Genomic DNA, 24,986 nt, shown 5'->3' with positions numbered 1-24,986 from the left:
AAATAGTACTTATGCATAAATTAATGCTCCTACTTACGTTTCTGTGTCTGATACCAATGATTCATTATTGCACACATCATTGAAGGTGTGAAGTTGATTCTATAAATAGAGAAAAGAAATTAAAGATTTTTTCCAAAATTATTCTTGCATATGTTAGCAATTGCCAACACAGTTTGATACATGTAGATCATAATCAATAACCAGATCAAAAGTATAAAATATAAGATTGGTAATCAGATATACATATATACTTCCCAATTAGTCTATTTCCTTTATCATTTTTAAACACTAATTCATTCCACAAGTAATACTTAGGCTTTATTCCACTAAGTATGCTAGAGAAAAAGCTGAACAAGGGAAAAACACAAAAATCTAATGCAAGGCAGCAAGTAACATGTCATTACAAACCAAATTTCGGGAAAGGATTCCTAGACATACACTTTTAAGATTTGATTTGGGAAACTGTCATTAAGTGTTTTCAACACTTACAAAGTCCAATACATGGGTAAAATCTAGGTCACAAAATTCAATACATGGGTACAATCTAGCTACTTCAGAATAACTACACTACAAAAACAGGCCCCAAATGTAAAGGAGTAAACCTAATGCAGACCTTGGTAAACCAGAGAAAATATATCCATTCTAAAAAATGCAGCTAACTACTTAGTTCTAGTAAATTGTTGTCATGCAAGAAGACAGACCCAAAGACACTAGGTCTTTCTACCCACCCCGCCCCTCCAGGAGAAGCCAATAATATGTATTTCTCCCTATTTAAAACAGTACTTGCTACTGTGCAAACCAAACATTTCTGTTAGTCAAATTTGGTTTATGGCCCAATAATCTGTGGCTTCTGCCTGGAAAATTAATTAACTACTTATAATCTCCGACTCTTTTTCTCTCTGAAAACACTGCTTTCTAAATGCAAAAAACTGAACAGTTAAAAAAAAAGTGAAAGAAATCAAAAAGACCTAAGGTACAAAACCTTCTAAATCTAAGCCTCAGTCTCCTCGTATTTAAAATAGGGAAAAAGAGAACATATAGAAATTATTTGTAAGGGTCACACAAAGTAATGCATGTAAAGTACTTAGCACAATGCCTAGCATGGCATAAATACTAGGTATTTATGCCACTAGCACTAGGTATACTGGCCACTAGCGTGGCTCCATAAATACTAGGTATTATTATAATGATGATAGTCTGAGAGGACAAACAAAAAATTACCAAAAATAAAGCAAATACAGCTTACCGTTATCTGACTTAATCCAGCCAACCTCATAGTCAAAGTAGGTGACATAAAGTACTTAAATGCAAGATCTAGGCTTTCTTTATCAAAGCATAACGTCGTGTCCAATGGTTCTTTCACTGTGCTCCACATTAAGTCAGCCATGTTGCGAGCCGCACTCTGTCTTAACTCCTGATCAGAGAGCTTGCATAAATACCTGAAATGATACAGAAATACAACATACACAAAAATTTGCAAACTATTTCTGAAGACTACTCAATAATTCAATAATATTCCTTTGCTCCATACCTCCAAACTGTTAAGTACAGTAGAACCTGGAATCCTGGGATTAATACTCCCAATTTAAACTATTTCTAAGTAATGCTTCAAGGATTGTGACCTGTGGCAATGTGTCCTTTGCTGAGAGTCCAACATAAATCAGGAACTGCAAAGCCTAACACAACATGGAAGGGAGGGAGGGAGGGAGGGAGGGAGGGAGGGAGGGAGGGAGGGAGGGAGGGAGGGGAAAGCAGGGAGGGAGAGGAAGGAAGGGAGGGACGAAGAGGGAGGGAGGAAGGGAGGGAGGAACTGCACAGAGCCAAGTCATTTAACATCGGATTCTGCACCTGCACCTCCAGTAAAGCTCTACTATTCTCTAGTACCTGTCATGTATACAGCTCCTGTTTTAGTAAATTTCAGTTGAGTTCATATAAATAGTACATCTACTCCCCAACACAGCCAAAATTCTTCAAATTGTGTACATTTTAAACATCATTCTTTTTTGGCTTTCAAAAATCACAAACCACTGGTTTTCCTCTCAGGCCCTGCCTATTCTATTTCGTTGGTCCCTCCTCCTGTACCCAAGCTTTCAACATTATTGCTCCTCAGGGCTTGTAATGGATTGCAGAAAGGCTCCAAATTCCTCCCATCACTTTATATAGTAGTCTTTGCAATGTGACTTTACCACTCTTCCCAACAAATGTGTCATTTATTCCTCTACTTCCTTGCATCTGAGCTTTGCCATGAAGGTTCCTTTGCCCAGTGGGGTATTAAGAGATGTAACATAAGCAGAAGCTTAAAAAGCCTTTGAGCTTGCCCTCTCTTGCTGGGAACTCTTCCACCACTGAGAAAAGGACTCAGGATAGCCTGCTGGATGAGAGAGACATGGCTAATGCCCCAACTGACATCCAGCCAACTGCCAAGATACATATGAGCACCCTTCCCCACTCAAGACCAATCAGCCTGCCAACCAGAGGACAAATGACTGAGGTTATCTATCACAGAGCACCCAGGTCCAGCCAAGTCAGCCCAGATCAGAAAAGCTAGCCAACCAGAGAACTGTGACAAATAATAAATGGCTGTTATTTTAAGCTACTAGTTTTGGGTGTTTTCTCACACAGCAAAAGCAAACTGATATAGCACTCCATCCTAGATTCACTTCTTTTTTTTTTTGCAGTACGCGGGCCTCTCACTGTTGTGGCCTCTCCCGTCGCGGAGCACAGGCTCCGGACACACAGCTCAGCGGCCATGGCTCACGGGCCCAGCCGCACTGCGGCATGTGGGATCCTCCTGGACCGGGGCACGAACCCGTATCCCCTGCATCGGCAGGCGGACTCTCAACCACTGTGCCACCAGGGAAGCCCCACTTCTTTTTTTTTAATTTAGGCCATGCCAGGTCTTAGTTGCGGCATGCGGGATCTTTGTTGCAGCATGTGGACTCAGTTGCAGCATGCATGTGGGATCTAGTTCCCTGACCAGGGATCGAACCCGGGCCCCCTGCATTGGGAGCATGGAGTCTTACCCGCTGGAACACCAGGGAAGTCCCCTAGATTCACTTCTATTTTCTTTCTACATTCTCTCCCCAGATGACCTCATTTATTCCCATGAGGTTTTTTTTTTTTGCGGTACGTGGGCCTCTCACTGTTGTGGCCTCTCCTATTGCGGAGCAGAGGCTCCAGATGTGCAGGCTCAGCGGCCATGGCTCACGGGTCCAGCCACTCCACAGTATGTGGGATCTTCTCGGACCGGGGCATGAACCTGCGTCCCCTCCATCGGCAGGCAGACTCTCAAACACTGCGCCACCAGGGAAGCCCACCCATGAGGTTTTTTAAAACTTTATTTATTTTTGGCTGTGATGGGTCTTCATTGCTGCCCTCGTGCTTTCTCTAGTTGTGGCGAGTGGGGGCTACTCTTCTTTGCGGTACACAGGCTTCTCATTGCGGTGGCTTCTCTTGTTGCGGAGCATGGGCCCTAGGCATGTGGGCTTCAGTAGTTGCAGCATATGGGCTCAATAGTTGTAGCACACAGGGTTAGCTGCTCTGCGGCATGTGGGATCTTCCCAGACCAGGGCTCGAACCCATCTCCCCTACATTGACAGGTGGATTCTTAACCACTGTGCCACCAGGGAAGTCCTATTCCCATGGTTTTTTTGTTGTTGTTGTTTAGTTTTTTTTGTGGTACACGGGCCTCTCACCGTTGTGGCCTCTCCCGTTGCGGAGCACAGGCTCCGGATGCACAGGCTCAGTGGCCATGGCTCACGGGCCCAGCCGCACTGCGGCATGTGGGATCTTCCTGGACCAGGGCACGAACCCGTGTCCCCTGCAACGGCAGGCAGACTCTCAACCACTGCGCCACCAGGGAAGCCCCTATTCCCATGGTTTTTAAGTGCTACCTTTATGCTGACAACTACTAAATTAACGCTGTTGTTCTAAGTTACAGGCTTATATTCCCAATTTCCCTGTGCCACTTAAATGTCCCACAAGCATCTCAAAATTACGTCTTCAAATTCTCCCAGTCTTTTACATCTGTTAATGATACTCACAGCAAAAAGAGAAATCAAAGGGAGGGCAGCTAAGTGTCTTCCACTATGCTACACCTTTCTTTAAAAGGTGTAGCAATCACCAACAATTATTGGTGATTCCACAATCACCAACCTCATTGATTTCATTTTCAACTATATCCAGTCAATTTTCAAATCACCATAAACAATTCTTGTACAAGTAACCATCACTTCTTTCCAGGACTACTCCATTAACTTTTCAACTGGTCTCCTAGCTCCTCCTCCAACACTCCTGTAATTTACGAGCCACTTAAAGGCCAAAGTGATCTTTTAAAAACCATCATGAGGACTTCCCTGGTGGCGCAGTGGTTAAGAATCTGCCTGCCAATGCAGGGGACATGGGTTCAAGCCCTAGTCCGGGATGATCCCACAAGCCACAGAGCAATTTAACCCGCATGTCACAACTACTGAGCATGTGCTCTAGAGCCTGCGAGCCACATCTACTGAGCCCATGTGCCACAACTACTGAAGCCTGTTCACCTAGAGCCCGCGCTCTGCAACAAGAGAAGCCACCGCAATGAGAAGCCCATGCACTGCAATGAGGAGTAGCCCCCACTCGCCACAACTAGAGAAAGCCCACGGGGAGCAACAAAGACTCAACGCAGCCAAAAATAAATAAATAAATGTTTTTAAAAAAAGATTACAAATTAAGCAGCTTAAAATATTTTTTTTTTAAAAAGCCATCATGATTCATCTGCTTAAAACCCTTCAATAGATCCCACTGCTAAAATTAAATCCAAGCTCCTTAAAATGGCTTGAAGGTCCTGAATAATCTGCCCCTGTTTATATCCAACCTCATATCATAATCTTACCTCCTTATACACTATGCTCCACCAGTCTACTTCTAGTTTTTTTTTTTTATATATAAATATCTTTATTTTTGGCTGTGTTGAGTCTTCGTTGCTACACACGGGCTTTCTCTAGTTGCGGTGAGTGGGGGCTACTCTTCTTTGCGGTACGCGGGCTTCTCATTGCGGTGGCTTCTCTCGTTGAGGAGCACGGGCTCTAGGTGCATGGACTTCAGTAGTTGTGGCACATGGGCTTCAGCAGTTGTGACTTGCAGGCTCAGTAGTTGTGGCGCACAGGCTTAGTTGCTCCGCGGCATGTGGGATCTTCCTGGACCAGGGCTCGAACCCGTGTCCCCTGCATTGGCAGGCATAGTCTTAACCACTGCGCCACCAGGGAAGTCCCTACTTCTAATTTTTTAATATGTCATATTCCTTCCAACTTCAAAGCCTATGCCCTTATGTTCCTTCTACCTGAAATATGTCCTTCTACTTATCATCAGATTAGCAGATTCATGTTCCTCAGATGTCACCTTTCAGAAAGGCCTCATAATCTCTATCACCTTATCTTTACTTGCATAGGATTCATCACTATCTGATTCTTTTCCTGATACTTCCTCCAACAACCTGAACAGTAACAGGAAAATAGCAGGCACTCAAATCTTTCCAGATGAATAAAAATTATAAAGAACTCATAAATATTATCAAGAAATACAATCTGAGAACTCCAACAGTTTACACTCTAAGCCTAATATGATAATATCTCTATCCTCGTCTTAGGTTTCCTTCTTAGGTTGGGACTTCCAGAACTCAAATATCACCCTTTTCCCAATAAGACCTTCTCTATACCATAGGTATAATTGTGACCCACTCTCTAGAACTCTCAACCCACCCCTGCTGCTATTTTTCTCTGTCATACTCATGACTTTCTAATGAACTGTATCGTTTACTTATTGTGCACACAGACTGCACAAAAGGAGATATATTTTCTTCTCTGCTGCATCTCCAGTGCCTACAACATAATACTTAGTATACATTTGTTGACTGAATAAATACAGTGGAATATCATGCAACCACTGTTAATCTGTTTAATTCTTTATACTTACATAAAAAAATTCCAACATAAATTGCTTTAAAGTAAACATTAAATATAAACCTACATAGGTGCATTAAAAAATACATCAAATGGTCAAAAATTTTCTCTGGAGGATGTGAATACAAAGGACTTTCAAACCATATAATTATGTACTATGTTATGAATAGCTTAAACATTACTACACTGGGCTTCCCTGGTGGCGCAGTGGTTGAGAGTCCGCCTGCCAATGCAGGGGACGTGGGGTCGTGTCCTGGTCCGGGAGGATCCCACGTGCCGCCAAGCGGCTGGGCCCACGGGCCATGGCCGCTGAGCCTGTGCGTCCGGAGCCTGTGTTCCGCAATGGGAGAGGCCAGAACAGTGAGAGGCCCACGCAAAAAAAAAAACAAAAAAACAAAAAACATTACTACACGGATAACCAGGGGAGAAAGACTTTATAAACTTACCTGATAACATACGTCCTAAAAGGGATAATGTGCTGCATGACAGCAGGGATATGTAGCCATATTCTAATCTATAAAGAAACATAAAAATGATATTAATGATTAATGAATATGTGAAATACATGTTTTTAATTAAAAACAAGAACATTTAGTATTTTCCTGCCTCTAAAAACTAAATATATTTCATCTATTTTGAAAAGGATAAACTAAGAAATACGACTGCACACATATCAGGTAAGTAATTTAACCTATAAACAATTCTAATCCATATACCTAAAATCAATCTGAAGAATTACTATCAGTTTCTTCCTGAAAAGGGAGAATCACCTATCCAAGTAACATCTTACCACCTGCTACTCTATACCTCTTTGTATGGTAACAACCCAAATACTATAGAACTAAATTATTTTTTTAATAAATCATCCTTCCTTCTAAAAAGTATCAAATTACCTGATACCTGGTCACTTCAATATCCATCTAAGACAAATATATTTTATAGAGTCAAACACTGATCATCAACAACTATTTGTTTAATTAAGCTCTTACTGTAAGTATCCCAATCTAAGTTATAATGAAAGTTATAATAATCTGTTCACTTAATTTTTTCTACATAATATTCCAGCCCATTTCTAAATCTAATATGCTCATATTAGTTTTATTCTCATAAATCGCAGTTTAAATATCATATAAGAAAAAAATCCTAAGCAAATCATCAAACAAGAAACTACAATACTAAGCCTTAACACATGCAAGTAATATAAATTGAAAACAAATTTGTAAATACAGACTGCATGGCTTCACTTTAATCTAATGAAACGTAAGTCCTATAGCAAATACAATACTAATGGTGAAATGTTAAAACTCTTCCCTCTGAGACTAGGAACAAGACAAGAATACCTTTAACTCAACTTAAACTGAAGGTCCCAGACAGTGCAACAGACAAGAAACCGAATAAAAGGCATAAGACTAAAAAGGAAGAATTAAAATCAATATTACTCTGAGATGATATGATTATGTAAGTAAGAAATCCAAAATAATTTTCAGATAAACCTTTTTGGAATTAACTAGTTTAGCAAGATTGCTGCTTAGAAAGTTAATGTAAGTAAATGAATTAATATACACACATATATACATACACACACATACTATATTACATATATATAATACATATATACACGTCTTACATACCAGAAAAAAATAATAAAATTTTCAAAAATCTCTTTACAACAGCATCAAAAAATATCATGCGCCTAGAAATTGTGTAACAAAGATATATAACATCTCCACATAAACACAGAAAATTATGAGACAAATCTTAAAGCATGTAAATAAAAACACATTTACCATATTTATACACTAGAAGACTCAATATTGCAGAGACACAGTTCTCCACAAATTGATCTACGGATTCAATGCAACCCAAAAAGGTTTATACGTGGAACTTTAGGCACTGATTCCAAATGCAAAAGTCCAAGAAGAGACAAAACACTCTTTAAGAATGACAGGGAGTAGAGATATAATGCATGGTGACTATACTTAATAAAACTGTTTTGTATATTTGAAAGTACTAATAGTTCTTAAAAGTTCTGATAAAAAAACAATTTGTTAACTATGAATGGTGTCAGATGTTAACTAGACTTCCTGTGGTAATCATTTTGTAACATATATAAATATTGAACCAACTGAAACTAATGTTATATGTCAGTTACACCTTAATAAATTTTTTTAAAAAATGACAGGGAGGTAGAACTTGCTTTACCAGATAGCAAGACTTCTTATAAAGCAGCAGAAATTAAGATGGTATGCAAAACAGCACAAGACTAATCAAATAGACTAATGGAATATACTAGAAACCCCAGACCCATGCACAAGAAGACAAATAAAGATACCTGATTTATGACAAAATGATACTTCAGAAAAAATAGGAAAGGATTATCTTTGCTATAAATAGTGACAGGTCCAGTGTCTGTCTATATAGAAAAGAAAATGAATCCTGATCCCTCACACACCACACACAAAAGTCAATTCCAACTGAACTATAGATCAAAATGTGAAAGTAACATAATAAAAATTCCAGAACATAGAAAAATATCTTCATAAGGAAGATTTTTTTATCCATTAATGAAAACATTAACCATAAAGAAAAAAATTTTTTATAAATTATACACCATTAAGTTTGGTTAGAAAATAACTCTTAATGAAATCAAAATGACACCTCACACCAGTCATAATAGCCATCATCAGAAAGTCCAGAAATAATAAATGCTAGAGGGTTTGGAGAAAAGGGAATCCTCCTACACAATTGGTGGGAATATAAATTGGTAAAGCCCTATGGAAAACAGTCTGGAGATTCCTTTAAAAACTAAAAATAGAGGTACCATATGATCCACTCCTGGGCATATATTCTGAAAAGACAAAAACCCTAATTCAAAAAGGTACATGCACCCCCCAATGTTCACAGCACAATAGCCAAGACATAAAAGCAACCTAAATGTCCCTCGACAGATGAATGGATAAAGAAGATGTGGTATACATACAAATAGAATATTACCTAGCCATTAAAAAAAAAAAAGAAATCCTTCCATTTGCAGCAACGTGGATGGACCTAGAGATTTGCATATTAAGTAAAGTTAGGCAGAGAAAGACAAATTCTATAAGATATCATTTATACATGGAATCTAAAAAAATAATACACATCAACTTCTGTACAAAACAGGAAACAAACTTATGGTTACCAAAGGGAAAGGGGGAGAGGAAAGGATAAACTGGGAGTATGGGATTAATAGATACGCACTACTACATATAAAATAAACAACAAGGATTTACTGTATAGCACATGGAACTATATTCAGTATCTTGTACTAACCTATAATGAAAAAGAATCTGGGGCTTCCCTGGTGGCGCAGTGGTTAAGAATCTGCCTGCCAATGCAGGGGACACCGGTTCAAGCCCTGGTCCAGGAAGATCCCACATGCAGTGGAGCAACTAAGTCTGTGCGCCACAACTACTGAGCCGGTACTCTGGAGCCTGTGTGCCACAACTACTGAAGCCTGTGCGCCTAGAGCCCGTGCTCCGCAACAAGAGAAGCACCACAACAAGAGAAGCACCGCCACAAGAAGCCTGTGCACTGCAGCGAAGAGTAGCCCCCACTCACCGCAACTAGAGAAATTCGCATGCAGCAACGAAGACCCAACACAGCCAAAACTATAAATTTTATTTTAAAAAAAAAGAATCTGAAGCTGTACATCTGAAACTAACACAGTACTGTAAATCAACTATAGTTAAATTAAAAATAACTCTTAAAAGACACAAGAGAATGAAAAGCAAAACCAGAGTTGAAGAAGATATTAGCAATACATAAATGTCAGGCAAAAGACTTGTAACCAAAACATATAAGGAATCTCCACACATTAGTAAGGAAAAGGCAAACAATTTGATTTTTAAAATGGATTAAAAAAACTTGGAACTGGGCTTCCCTGGTGGCGCAGTGGTTGAGAGTCCGCCTGCGGAAGCAGGGGACACAGGTTCGTGCCCCGGTCCGGGAAGATCCCACATGCCGCAGAGCGGCTGGGCCCGTGAGCCATGGCCGCTGAGCCTGCGTGTCCGGAGCCTGTGCTCCGCAACGGGAGAAGCCACAACAGTGAGAGGCCCGCGTACCGCAAAAAAAAAAAAAGGTTCACAGATTCAATTATATATAAGATACATTAGAGCAGATGAAAATGAAAATAGATACAGTGATACCTTTTATTTGGGGATAAACAAATATGCCAACGAACAAAAATTTAAATAAAAATGACAAGGGAAAAAATGTCAACATTGGAAAGAAATTTTTAATAGAAAGAAGAGCTACCATTTACTGAACCTTTAATATTTCCATTGTGATAGATGAAAAAAGTGAGGCTTATAGACATAATGTAATCAAAATTAGATAGTACATCAATAAAAAATTTTTAAAAACAAAAAAACAAAAACATTAGATAGTACATAACAGAACTACAATTCAAGCCCAAGATTATTTCTCTGTAAAATCTACATTCTTTAATCTACTATGAGGTATACCATTACAAGAATCAAATTCCATATGCTATTAATCACATAGGTCCTTTTTCTTTCCTTACTGTAAGTTTTGAGCTTCCCCCTCTTGGTGATAACAGAGCTCTAGTAGCCCTTCTAAGTACATGTTAAAAATCTCAGGAATAGGAAAAAATATTGTCTGATCCCCTTATAACTGCAGAAGTGTAGGCAGTATTCTGCATCACAAAGCTAGTTTTAACAAAATGACAAAATGAAAACTTCACTGAACTGTCAGTGAACTCTCCTGATTAGTGTGAAAATATATGAAAATGTATAATCCCAGCCTAACTTCTGATATTAAATAGTCCTTGTTAGTGTTTTTTGTAAAGTAGTCTTAGGAAACTGACAGTTCGGAAATTGTTATTGTGTCTTCTGATGTGTTACTACAAGTTTGCATGTCTGATAACATCTCTTAGGTAATAATTTGTCATATCTGTTTTGTAAAGCATATATTCATAAGGTTTATTAAGGCTCATTTGTACTTTTCCATTCATATTAGTAAAATAAATCCCATGACTCTTAAATTCTTTATGCAAAGTCCTTAGGCTTTGTTATTTTGTAATTAATAAAAGGTGTCATGTCTGAGATGACTAACTCAGGCATCTTTGCTGAGGGCTGAGGCAGGATACATACTATGAGCTATAACCACCATGCATCTCAGTGGGGAAACTTCTATGAGGACTCTACATTCTACTTCTGTAAGCTGTGCTAAATATTGGTTAACTGCTTTTGCTGAAAATCTACAGGCCAATACAAAATAAGAAAACTACATATATAAAGATTTTGTTGTTATTTCCCTGAGGCGGCAGTCATTATTACTAAGAATAGATCCTTATAAAAGTGGAGTAATACTTGTGCAAAACTGAGAACTCTCCTAACAGTGTTAGTTTAGAAATGCTAACGCAAACTTTTGAGACTGAAATAAATGTATGGGCCTAAGCGTATTATCAGATTTGAACCTTAACTGATCAAAGTAAGAGCTTTCCTTCTTTGCTGATAACTCAGACTCAAGGCAAAGCGAGTTTTCCTGTGCTGCAAGCTAAGGTTCTAGGAGATAACACCACCCTCCTCATTAAGAGTGAGGGAATGACCCTAGAAAACAAACAGAATGGCTTGGTTCCCAGGAACTGATATAAACATGTTTTCTTCTGAATGTGTGATTTATTATAATCAAGTGTGGGAGAAACAGGTACTCAATAAGGTCAGGCCTTATCTACCTTACCATAAAAGTAGTTTATAATTCGTAGAATTTTTTGCTTTTCAAGAAAAGGATTGCCCTAAAATCCAATAATTTTTTCATTATTTAAATGTAGGAGTTTTTGTTCCTGTATGAAAGCCCATGGAAAATCAGAGATTCCCAAATAAGGGACCTTCAGCCTTACTGAAGCTGAAACAACATGGCTAAACAAGCTGCCTATTTCTCAAGAAAAGAAATGAGACATATAGAAACGACCAGGGTTTATAATTTACAATGATCCACTAAAGGAAACTACTCTGCTCTAGATCAACTTGTATGTGACTAGCAAAGTCTGAAATTTAAAGGCCTTAAAGTTTCTCAAAATGCAAAAAGGATGTCTATTTCAATTGTTTAAAGTGGCTGCTAAGTGTTTTCATATAAACTTCAGGCAGAGTGGTCAAAACTCCAAAAAAAGGTCAGAAATCATGCCAACACTTATATTGCTTTAAATGTCACCAGTTCCTTAAGAAAAACTCCAAACTCTGAAAAAAATAAAGTACAGGGTCTGCAGACAACTTAATTACAAAAAGAATTGTAATTTAAGCTCTTAATCTGCACCAAAGTATTAACTGTATTTTTAAAAATCAGAAGAAAGCAAAATCAAAAACTATTTTTTTATGAGGAAAAGATGCCAAATGAGAGTTACCCAATCAAGTTATAAAACCTTTGGTTAAAAAGTACATTATGAAAAAAAAAAAAAAAAAAAAAAAAAAAAAAAAAAAAAAGTACATTATGTTATACTCTCAGGAAAAAAACAAACATAGATTATAGTATCCAAACAATTACATTATTAATTTAAACAGTATGACTAATTTTAACTTTGGTTTAATGGTCTCAGTTGAGTTACAAGATAAAGTTATGCAAATTGACAACAGCCCACCAATTAGCAGTCACAAAAAGGCTGAAGAGAAAAATGAAACAGAATCCAAACCTCCAAACAGAATCCAAAGTAAAGGATTACTTTTCAAGAGATAGCAATAAGTTACCTGTAACGAGGCTTCCACAATAGACTTTTAAGACCAAGATTTAGTAAAATTAATTCAAGAAATACATTTTAATTCAGGTTAATATTCCTGATTAAGGAAAACTGTTGATAAATTATTTTTTGAACTTTGGATTTCAAACTCAGTTATTTACCCTCTCTAAATTTATGACAGTTTAAAACTAAAATGTCAACACAGGATTTAAGTTCACTCAAAAGTCTGTATTTTATTCTTTCTCCCAAAGGAAGCCAAACTGAATAGAACTTTCTTTCAAACAAATAAAGTCAACCAGACTAACAGAATCAGGTAAGTGTTAATAATAGCTAAAATAAATAGCAGCACCAGTCACTAAGGGCTTACTACGTATCAGGTGCTATTAATAAGAGCTTAAAATCTTAAAACCTCACAACAATCTTTTAAGGTAGATCACCGTATTTATCATTCCCATTCTACGAATTAAAAAATTGAGGCTCAGGTTCAGAATTCAAATGCAATTGTGACTCCAAAGTGTATATTCTTAACCTACCATGCTACACTGCCATTACATGTAGTATGTTCAACCTGTCAGAAACCAAGGAATTTGGGGACTAAAAATGACCTTGATACAAATTAATTATTTCAAATATGGAAACATGGAGTTCCAGATACTCAATAAATTTGAGTAAAGCCACTGTCCTCTCCAGTGTTATTTCTACACTGGAAATGAGGAAACAAAGTTATTTTGTTCAGTCTTTTTTCACCCTGTATTTTTATTTTATATACACACTTGAAGTATTTCACAGTAGTTATTACTTAAGGTAACTCAGTTAATACAAGAATTCAGGCTTTGGTAAAGTTAGATTTAAGTATTGCTTCAATATTTTTTTAAATGATGACCAGAATAGAAGATTATTTTAGGTTAGATTTTAATACACAGGTGGTAAAATGTATTTCTTCTCTCTGCTTCCACACATATTGTGCTTCACAGTAGCTGACATTCACAACATTCGAAAGAATTATCTTCTTTACAAAGGCAAAAAGAAATGTTAGTTCTTCACTTGCAATATACAGGGAAGTCAGACACACTGTAGTAGTGCCCTAGGCTAGGCTAACCATCATTTAAGTAACCAAAAACTCTAAAATTTCCCAGTACAAAATCCCTGGCTAAAGAGGTAGATGGCTAAATTTATCTAGTTAACTTAAATTCATTAATTTTTTTTTTTGGCTGTGCCGTGCGGCTTGCAGGATCTTAGTTCCCCAACCAGGGATTGAACCCGGGCCACAGCAGTGAAAGCACCAAGTCCTAACCGCTGATACAAATTCCAATTTATTATAACAAAGACTTTTTAAAAAAGATTTCTGTACTCAATTTTTTCAAAGTATAATCCAGAAGAAAAGAAAAACAGGATTGTACATGTAAATCACTCATAATCATTTCTGAACATAAAAATTCATGTTATTAAAATACCAGACTTTGATCTCAAGATTAAAACCAATTCCAAACAATACTTACATTAGATACAACTGTAATAAATGCATGTGCTATAAGAAATGGCAAAGTTTCAGGAGTTCCATATTCAAAGCAGTCCTTCATGAGAGAAAGGCCATTTTTCCCACAAAACAAACATACATAACGAAGCAAATGCAATGGTACTTCTACATCCTGAAGAAAAAAGAAAATCTATTATTTTAAAACTTATCAGGAACAATTTTTATTTTATTACCAGTACTGGAAAGATACTGGTCAGGCATAAACTGAAAAAGACTTACATGAAAAATTTTCCATAAACCTAAGAATGAAAAAAGATAAACACTTACATTCATATCACAGAATGCCCCTAATATGTTGCTTTCTTGGGTTGATATATCCTGATTTTAAAAAAAGAAAGAAAAAAAAGTAAATACAATTACATCACACTACTACATGACAATCTTTAAAAACTACGATTTTTTAAAAGATTGACTTTATAAAAACTCACCGATTGTACAATTGCTTCTCATCAACAGCAGTATTCCTAACTGAAGCTAATATGATTCAGTTCTAAAGTATACTTTAACTCTTCTCCAAAGAAATCTTTCTATACTATGTGCTACACATTATTTTGCCTTCTTAAACAAAAACCTTTCCTTAAATAATTGGGGTAATTTTTGAACACATTTTAAACTTAGTTAAGTGGTTTTGAAACTGTACTCGGGAAATCTCTAGAGGTATACTCAAAAGTTCCACAACATGCTTTCCATACATAAGATTTAAACTACCTAAAAGCATACTCATCCACTGTTGGTGTGAATATAAGCTGGTATGACCTTGTTGGAGGATAATTTGGCAGTTACCTATCAACATTTAAAATGTACCTTCCCTTTGACCCAGCAAATCAACTTCTGGTTATTTATCCTAAACAACTAGTAAAAGTAGTGCTGGAAAATGTATGTATAATGATGCTCACTGAAACTATTTATAACATCTCAAAATTAGAAACAACTTCAATATCCATCAATAGGCTGGCTAAATAAAATGGTGACATAACCATCTAGGGTCTTATGCGGCCTTCAAAAATAATACGGTGAAATGGCATGAGGGATTATCTTTTTGGGATGATGAAAATGTGCTCAAATTGAAATGTGGTAATGGTTGCACGGCTCTATAAATTTATGAAAATAATATATACTTTAAGCAAGTGATTTTTATGGTATGTAAAGTATACCTTTAAAATGTTGTTAAAAATAAGGTGAATCAAAAAATAAATAAGGTGAATTCCATATGCACAGGCATATAAAGATAATATCCTATATTTGTTAAAAATAGAATTTATGAACATGATCTAATTTTCATAAATTTTTAAATGTCTGAAAATATCTGAACTAATTTCATAACAATTTTTTTTGACGAGAGAATGGAGAAAAAGGAGAGATTCAAGTCCTTTTATTTTAAACTCTATATTTTGTATAGTCTATGTTTTTTTAGTCATACTGAAAGTGTTACTTTTATAATCAGAAGGTTAGATACTTTCAGCTGAAAAGTTAGCTGCCAAAGGAACCCATTCATTCTTTGCTGTTACCTGTTTTAAATAAAGTTTGACTGCTGAAATAAAGTTTGAAAACAACTGATTGAGAGCATACATAAAACTCTCAGAACATTTCAGAATAATCAAAAACTGTCCTAAGAGAGGTCAAAACACTTGTCAAATTAAGTGTAATAAACCTCCTTAAATGTATTCTCAAGCCTCTACTACCAGGGCCACAGTTAAAGTTTTAAGTTATTCTTAGCAAACCTTTTGTCTTCAAAAAATCCAGAATATAAGAACTCCTGTGGTATTACTAAATACAATTCATGGACCAGATGAACCATGCTGAAATATCAAATTGGAGTCAAGATTTCTAGTGCCTAACATGGACACAGCTAGAAATTCTCCTAACAGAATTCTATTCTGATGTGCAAAATGTTCCTCATGGACTTGGCTGTATCTATTTTAGCTACTCAGAAGATCTGTTTTACCATTTCATATTTCTAGTCTGGATACATGAAGCCACTACCCTAAGGTGTTATTATAATCTCATTTTAAGTAGTATGCAAAGAAGTGAACATAGATCTGCTGGTAACAATACTAGGAGCAACACTACGAAGTCTTGATAAAAGCTGAACCTTCTCTCAAAAGCTCTCATTATAGAGGATCCCTGAAAAGGTGTTAAGAAACCTATCAAGAATTTTTTAAGTTTTTGTTTTTTCCCCCAAAACCTCACATTTATTACATAAGATGATGCCACTCTCTTTCTAGAACTAAACAGAGGAATATGCTTATTACTTTAAAAGACACTCTAAAACAAAGAGAAATAAAGGAGTAACTAGAAAGTAATTCTATATCTAATTAAGCAAATGCTGCTCTATGATCTAACCACAAAGAATTGAAGGCTAGAGGATTAGGAATAAAACATTTGCATAAAAAGAAGTCACTGATGTTGGAATTAGATAGTAGTGATGGTTACTTATTAAAGTGTATACTTTAAAAGAGTAAATTTAAAACATTAAATGTTTTTTTAAAAAAGGGTGAATTAAAAGTCAGTAGAAAGTGGCAAGAAAAAAAAACAGCCTAGATTCAGAAACTTGGACAATAAAACAACAATATATGTATTTAATCTGCCAGAGCATATTATACCTACCTTTAACAGAAGGGCAAAGATCTCTCTTCTCTCTACAATTTTTATACTCATCTCGCTCTAAGAAAAATACTTAACACTAGAGCAATACCTCATTTGATAGAATTACCTATATTATTCAGGATTAGGAAAAGAATGCCACTGGCCTCCACAAAACTTTTAATGTGAATTAATATTATGTATTTTAAATTACTACATCTTTAAAAATATTTTCAACTTCAACAGGAGGGAAAGAAGGATGGAGAGAGGAAGGGAGGAGGAGGAGAGGCTTCAAGTTCCCATCTTATTCACTATTGGCAATGGATTACAATAGTTAGTGATTAGTCTGAAATATTTGAGAAACAATGCAGTAGAATTAAGACCTGAATTCTAGAACTCTCTGAGCAATATGCTATGCAAATGTGATCAAAACTTTTAACCTTTGCAAGTCAGTTTCCTCTTACATGAAATAAGGATACTGACTAAGTTTCTAAAGTCACAGGTGTCAAAACACTAACACAGGAGTATTGAATCTTCTCCTAGAGTCTCTGTCAATTTGTGCCTCTTAAAAAAAATAAATAAAACCAAAAGTAAAAGGTCTTATCAGGAAAGGATGCATATAACAGTATGAAGGGAAGACTGGATGGACTACCTCCTAATAAAAAGGTGGAAATAAACATCTCTATAGTAAACTCTATAGCACTGCATAATAAATATTAGTTTTCTTAAGATATCTGTGTGTATGTATATAGACACATACACATAATTTTATAATATATATGTATGCTGCATCAAGGATTTTTTTTGTTTTGGGGGGGTTTTTATGCGGTACGTGGGCCTCTCACTGCTGTGGCCTCTCCCGCTGCGGAGCACAGGCTCCGGATGCGCAGGCTCAGCGGCCATGGCTCACAGGCCCAGCCGCTCCGCAGCACGTGGGACCCTCCCAGACCGGGGCACGAACCCGTGTCCCCTGCATCGGCAGGCGGACCCCCAACCCCTGCGCCACCAGGGAAGTCCTACATCAAGGTTTTGATCAGAGACCCTTTGAAACAGCTGGCCCTTAGCATATTTAATAACATGGCCAGAGGACAGCAACCAGAAATTTTAGAGTATTTATAACATCTCATTACTAAGATATTAGAAACTTGGGAAACAGCTATTATGAACAGAATGTTAAAGAAGCACATATAAATTCTGTATAAGGAGATTAGAATTCTGTATAAGAATACAGAATTCTGTATAAGGAGACTCCTACTTTATTATATCCAAGAGTCGTTTTTATTAGAATTTTACCTAAAGTTATGAAGCCACTGCTTTCAACCAAGTAGTCACATGGAATGATCCTAAAGAAGAGTAATAATGGGGCATTTTATTCCACAAGGAGAAGTACAGGGGAGTGTGACTACGCCTACATTTGGAGATTATCATATTTGAAAATCATTTTTAAAAAACTGATGAGGAAATAGATTTTAAGAGCAAAATGGCAGATTTAGTATTGCTGTAACTCTATCAAGAGATTTTTCACTGGAGAAAAAATATTTCTAAGACACTCTGCATGAATTTTACATATCTACATCCCTAACCAAACTATTTTTAGCATCTTTCAATTATCAATTTAAGGCATTAAAAATACTATTCGTGTGGTGTTAAGATTAAATTTTACAGTTTTGCACAAATGGATCCCCTTTTTGTTGAAAAAGGATTCCAAGATGACATTTTTTAGAATGATTAATAAATATCTGATGTCATATAAGAGATTTATTAAAAGGTTTCTACACGGCAAGATAATAGGCTAAAAATTCTAGAAGACAGAGCACAGTCTGATTTAAAATATTCTTATGGAGAATTCCAATAGGGAAAACACCCACCTCCTGGGCTATGTTTTTAAATAGTCTCAATTCAATGTGAAAATATTTCCAGTAAAGGACAACTTTTTTTCCAGATGAAGAAGGAAGTTTAGAGAAGTCAGAATGGAGGTTATAGAAAAAATAAGCTGGAGAAAATATACAGCCTTAAAAAAACAAAAAGCATATGGTAGATTTGTTAATGGCCACAACTCTACCCATTCCTGGATGCAAGAAAAACAGAATGTACTTAAAAGTTTAAAATGAAACTTTACCTCTCCTCCTATCCAGAGATGGAGTCTACTTCACACCCCTTTGATCTGAGCTGCCCTTGTGAATTGCTTCAACCAACAGGGATGTGATAAAGTTCATACTGTGTGGTTTCAAAGGCTGGACCTTTATAAGAGGCCTTACAGCTTTCCAGTTTTGCCTTCCTGGATCAATGCTAAGACTACAATGTAAGGAAGATAGTCTACCCTAGTAGAGACGCCATGTAGAGAAAAATCCAAGGAGCCCTAAAGAGCAGCCAGCACTATCAGATGTGTGAATGAGACCACCTTGGACTTTCAAACCCATCCAACTCCCCAAATAAATGCAAGTGCCTAAGTAAGGCCATACAAAACCAGCAAAGAAATTGCCCAAGCAATACACAGAATCATGAGAAATAATTAATCACTGTTGTTTTAAGCCATTATTATAATACATTATCACATAACTGTTTCAATTCCTGCTATCTGTAGAAATAATGCCATTATGTAAATACCTAAGATGGGTTACTGATCTCCTGGAAAGGCTTGTATAAATATCACTAGTGGAGGAGGGAAGGAGGAAAAGAGGGAGGTGGGGGGGAGGGAGGGAGTGAGGGAGCGGAAAAATATCACTAGTGAAATAAGTAAAGCATCCTGACATACAAAAGAAAATACTATTATTTAAAACTAGTAATTACATATAATTTGTTAAGCATTTTTTCTTTACAAAAGGAATTCCAAATTCTGTTAACCTATGTTTCTAAGAATGAAATTCAAAACTCTATGTGCTTTTTCCTCAGTTATTACTTTTTGAAAGAGTCACAGTAAATACAGCACAGATCTACATCAGCAAAATGTCTATCACTGACAGTTTAATTTTATGAGTTCAATTTATAAATCTTTCCTTAATAGAACTATGCTGAGCAAATGTTCAACACAAGTTGCTACAGAAATGGTCTGAAGAAATCTGAAATAATTCTTATAACGACAGTGATTTTTATAATTTTTTCCATCAATAATGACTATCTTCATATTTATTCATAAGTGAGAAATTACCAACATAACCATGACTTGGTATTACTTAAAATTCACAATACCTATTTTTACATACCTCTATAGTAGGATGAGTATTATGTTTGTAAGCAGTATATAAGGGAAACTGAATTTGAAAAATTTTTGCCACACATAGTAACAGTTTTTCCTTCTCATCTGTACTCCATAAACTAAAAGGATCAGAGCTCTTTGAAGATTCCTCCTCAGTCAAAATACAAATTCTTGTAGAGTTTGATTTTTTTTCTATTGATTTTTGTCTTTCTGTACTTCCTTCATTACACTCTCTTTCTATATTCAGTGGTTCTTCCGCTTGATTACTCTCATCTTGCCACGTGGAATCTATGTTAATAGTAGTACAATGTTTACAAAGCTGGTCCCGGAGCACTTGAACTTGGGCAATCACTAAGTTAATAAGTGCACACACTACTTGGTTAAAAATCTCCAAATGCTTATATTCTTTGAAGCAGCATAGACATTGCCTATAAGAGAAAAAAAAGTTTTCAATAAATCAATGCTTCCTAGAGAGGCAACAATTATATCTTTCTAAAAAGTAATATAAAAAAACAAATACTAAAATATCTTTTGAATAATTTAATTTCCTCCTTCCTGGTAGAGTAGCACTACAATAACTTAAAAAGACAGCATCACACCAAAAACTGGTACTGGTAAAAAGTCACCATGTTAGGTCGACAGCCATCATCTTCAGTTTTATGTATGTATTTATCTGTCCCTCTAGACAAAGAACAAGAATTATGGCTATATCTTTGCTTCTCTAAGTACTAACTACTCAATACATGTTTAACAAATATCAGGAAACTGGCTATAATAAAATACCTTATTAGTAAACCCAGCTCATTATTTTACATAAGGGATTTTGTTGTCAACTAATAAAAAAGCTACATTTAAAAATAATTTGCTTGGGACTTCCCTGGCAGTCCAGTGGTTAAGACTCCACACTTCCACTGCAGGGGGCACGGGTTTGATCCCTGGTTGGGGAACTAAGATCCCGCATGCCATACCACGTGGAGCTGCTGATAATAATAATGCTGCTGATAATAATAATAATAATTTGCTTGAAGGCTACTTAGGAGGGACATTCCTATCCTATCTGACAGATCAAAAGTGTTTAAAGAACACACACACACACACACACACTCTCTCTCTCTCTCTCACTCTCTCTCTCTCTCTCTCTCTCTCTTCAGCTCCAGTAAAAAAACAAAAATAAATAAAAATAAGAGTCAGTAATTACTACATACAAATCTAGTTCTCTTAGACATGTTCAGTTAGTAGCACAATGCCTGGTATATTGTGGATAATCAAAGGGGTCTGGTGAATCAATAAGTAAATAATACACAGCACCAGGTTACAATGTATCCAACAACAGATGACAGTTAAGCAACTATCACTTAAAATTTGCACCTAGTTATATTATCGAAACAAATCAAAACTCTTATTGTACCAAATAGATCACCAACTTCCTGTATGACCATGTAAGAATAACTTCATTTCTCCAGGTGTGGCAAATTTGAAGTACGGCTACAAATTCTTTAATACTACTCTTCCCTTTAAAAGGTGAAGCCCAATTTTCCTCCCCTTGAATGTGGACCGGACTTAATGACTGGCTTCCAATGAATGGAATGTGGCAGAAATGACAGTGTATGACATCTGAGAGTAGGTTATAAAAGACATTACCACTTCTGCCTTGCTCTCTTTCGGATCACTCACTCTGGGAGAAGCCAGCTATCATGAAAAACACTCAAGGAGGCCATGGTAAGGGCCACATGAGAAAAAACTGAGTCCTCCCACTAACAACCAGCACCAACTTGCCAAACATGGAAGTGAGTCAACTTGGAAATAGATCCTCCAGTGCCACGTAAGGTCATCCAAAGATGACCATAACCTGGCCAAATCTTGACTACAACCTTATAAGAAATCCAAGCCAGAACCAACCAACTAAACCATTCCCAAACTCCTACCCATAAAATAATTGATGATAAATGTTTGTAATTGAGATAATAAACGTATCTCTGAGGATAACAAACATTTATTGTTGTTTCAAACACTACTTTTGGAGTACCTTGTTACACAGAAATGCATAAATGATACATCAGGACTATTTTCTCCATGGCAAAATGAAAGGGATTTTATCTCTAAGGCCTCCTCCAGTTTTAAATTCTATAATACCGCAGTTTCTACAAGAAAAATAAACACATTACTCAACATTTTTCTGATGAGTAGCTTCTTCCTTTAAGTTTAGGAAAAACCAAGTTCAAAGTGAAGGATCATACATCTGACTATCTTTAGTGAAAATGAAATCTGAGTTTCCCCTCAAAAAACAACCTTGAGGGGCTTCCCTGGTGGCACAGCGGTTGAGAGTACGCCTGCCGATGAAGGGGACGCGGGTTTGTACCCGGTCTGGGAAGATCCCACATGCCACGGAGAGGCTAGGCCTGTGAGCCATGGCCGCTGAGCCTGCGCATCTGGAGCCTGTGCTCCACAACGGGAGAGGCCACAACAGTGAGAGGCCCGCGTACGGCAAAAAAAAAAGAAAAAAAAAAAAAAAAAAAACCTTGAGGTCAGATTTTGGATTAGGAAAGCCAAAGAGCTAGTCAAATTTACTATAAAAGTGCAGTCAGGTATGGATCTAGAGATTATCATACTAAGTGAAGTAAGTAAGAAAAAGACAAATATCATATGATAATCACTTATATGTGGAATCTAAAAAAATGATACAAATGAACTTATTTACAAAAGACTCACAGACTTCGAAAACAAATTTATGGTTACCAAAGGGGAAAGGTGGGGGGAGGGATAAATTAAGAGTTTGGGATTAAAAATATATACACAACTATATATAAAATAGATAGGGACTTCCCTAGTGGTCCAGTGGTTAAGAATCCATCTTCCAATGTAGGGGACGTGGGTTTGATCCCTGGTCAGGGAACTGAGATCCCACATGCCTCAGGGCAACTAAGCCCACGCACCGCAGCTACTGAGCCTGCAAGCCACAACTAGAGAAGCCCATGCACCACAACAAAAGATCCCGCATGCTGCAACTAAGACCCAACACAGCCAAATAAATAAATAAATAAATAAAATCTTAAAAAAAAAAAAATCAACGAGGACCTACTGTATAGCACAGGGAACTCTACTCAATATTCTGTAACAACCTATATGGGAAAAGAATCTGAAAAAAGAAACACATACCTTCATGAAATTTCTGAAGCCAAGGAGGGATAAGGATCCTAAAAGCTTTCAGGGAGAGTGAAAAGAGTGACAAGAAAAAGCTCAGGAATAAAAACAGCTCATACTTTCTCCTAAGTAATATTGGAAGATAAAATACAATGGAATAACACTTTCAAAATTCTGAGAGAAAATAATTTTCTATCTGCAATTCTGTATCCAACAAAAGTTATCAATAAAAGTAAGGGTAGAAGAGACATTCTTTTAGGCCGGAAAGGTCTAAAAACCATTTGTCTCCCATGTACCTTTTCTCAGAAAAGATATCATCCTAACAAAACAAAGAAGTAAACCAATAAAGATGGCATAGAATCCAGTGAACTGGATATCCAATATAATAGAAAAGCAAAAGAATTTCAAGGATGATCTGAAGAGCATATAGCTGTTTCAGTAACCCTACTGAGAAATCAATACAGATTGGAGTAGGAAGATAAAAGCCAAAGGAGATGGAGGGAAGGTAAGAAAATAACAGTTCACCTAATGATGTATAAAAATGTAAAAACTAGTACTAAGAAGGGCTGGAGAGTCTGGGAAAAAATTAGTGATCCACACCTAGAAAATTAATCAAATGAAGAACAAGACACTAAACTCTATGAAACAAAGAATGAAAACAAAAGAAAAACAACAATTTATATCTTGTAAAATATAAAATGAACCACAGAATCTTTTTTGGCTAATAACTGGGCATTATTTTTGTTTTTAGAACTACCTCAAGAACTGATGTAACTATATTGAGAGGACGGGGAAGGGTAAATGAGTGAAATCTTTATATATCAGAAAAGGAAGTTCACAGATTATACCTAAAATTGACAGATAAAGCAACAGCAATATAATATTATTTCAGAACATAAAAGTTAGTATCAAAACCAACATCTCAAAAAGTTGAAAACAGAAATGGGGCTGGGGAGATAGGGGACAATGGACTTTTATATTATAGGCCTTTTCCTACCATTTTATTTTTTAAACTCTGTACATACTGTATTTGTACACCAATATCATACATTACCTTTCACTATCTGAGCTTATCCTATTTTCTTCTCAGTCCTTCCAGTTATTACCCACCTGATAAGACCTTACTACCTAAGTAGAGTTATATGCTGCCTATCTGAGTGGAATACGCTTACATTTAAGAACACACAATGAAAAAAAAAAAAAAAAAAAAAAAAGAACACACAATGATAAAAATTTCTAAATGACTAACAAAATATGTAGCTTCAATTAATAAAAATACTAACATTCACGAGGAAGCTACATGTCAAAATTAAATTATTTTAACCTGGATTCCATAATTCCATCTAACAAATCTTCGAATGGATCTAACATTTTCCTGGTCTGGTACTGCTGAACACATGAAAGGACTGTTCATCTACAGTATCCAACCATAGCGAAAGTTTTTTTATTTATGAGCTAATTTCTGAAAAACACTACTTTGAATAGTGGTCAATATCAATATCCCACTGGTCAAATTTCTTAATTCCAAAATATAAAGTAGACCCTTAAAGAGTGGAGAACATACATTAATCTGTTCAAAAGCAATAGTGCCTAGAACTGTTATAAAAAATAAAAGTTCAATAAAACAATAAAAATAAGCAACAGCCTCAAACTTTAAGTACAAATGACAGGTGTGAAAGGTGAAATTTTTAGCCTGAAAATACAAAGATCTGACAGAACCTCCGCCTAGCTAGCACCCAGAATTATTTCAGGGGAGAAATCCTGAAAAAAAGGTAAAAAGTAGACAGGTAGAAGACACCTAGGAACCTTGAATGCCTACTGAGGCATCTGCAAGATATAAAACATAAGCCTGTTTTGTAA

The 24,986-nt window shown here is 36.3% G+C and overlaps 1 protein-coding gene across 1 annotated transcript in view; it reads right to left on the bottom strand.

Moving 5' to 3' along the window:
* USP34 (ubiquitin specific peptidase 34) overlaps positions 1-20,090 on the bottom strand; it is a 184,399-nt gene extending 164,309 nt beyond the window's left edge. Inside the window, 7 exon segments of the mRNA XM_065891660.1 lie at positions 38-99; positions 1,247-1,439; positions 6,386-6,453; positions 14,169-14,318; positions 14,474-14,524; positions 19,993-20,054; positions 20,057-20,090. Coding sequence (XP_065747732.1) covers positions 38-99; positions 1,247-1,439; positions 6,386-6,453; positions 14,169-14,318; positions 14,474-14,524; positions 19,993-20,054; positions 20,057-20,090 — 620 coding nt within the window.
* Positions 20,091-24,986: the final 4,896 nt, after the last annotated feature.

This window comes from Phocoena phocoena, chromosome 14 (genome assembly GCF_963924675.1).
Source record: "Phocoena phocoena chromosome 14, mPhoPho1.1, whole genome shotgun sequence".
NCBI lineage: Eukaryota > Metazoa > Chordata > Mammalia > Artiodactyla > Phocoenidae > Phocoena > Phocoena phocoena.
Note: the sequence above shows the minus strand (reverse complement) of the source record. Positions and strands in the feature narration are given on the sequence as shown.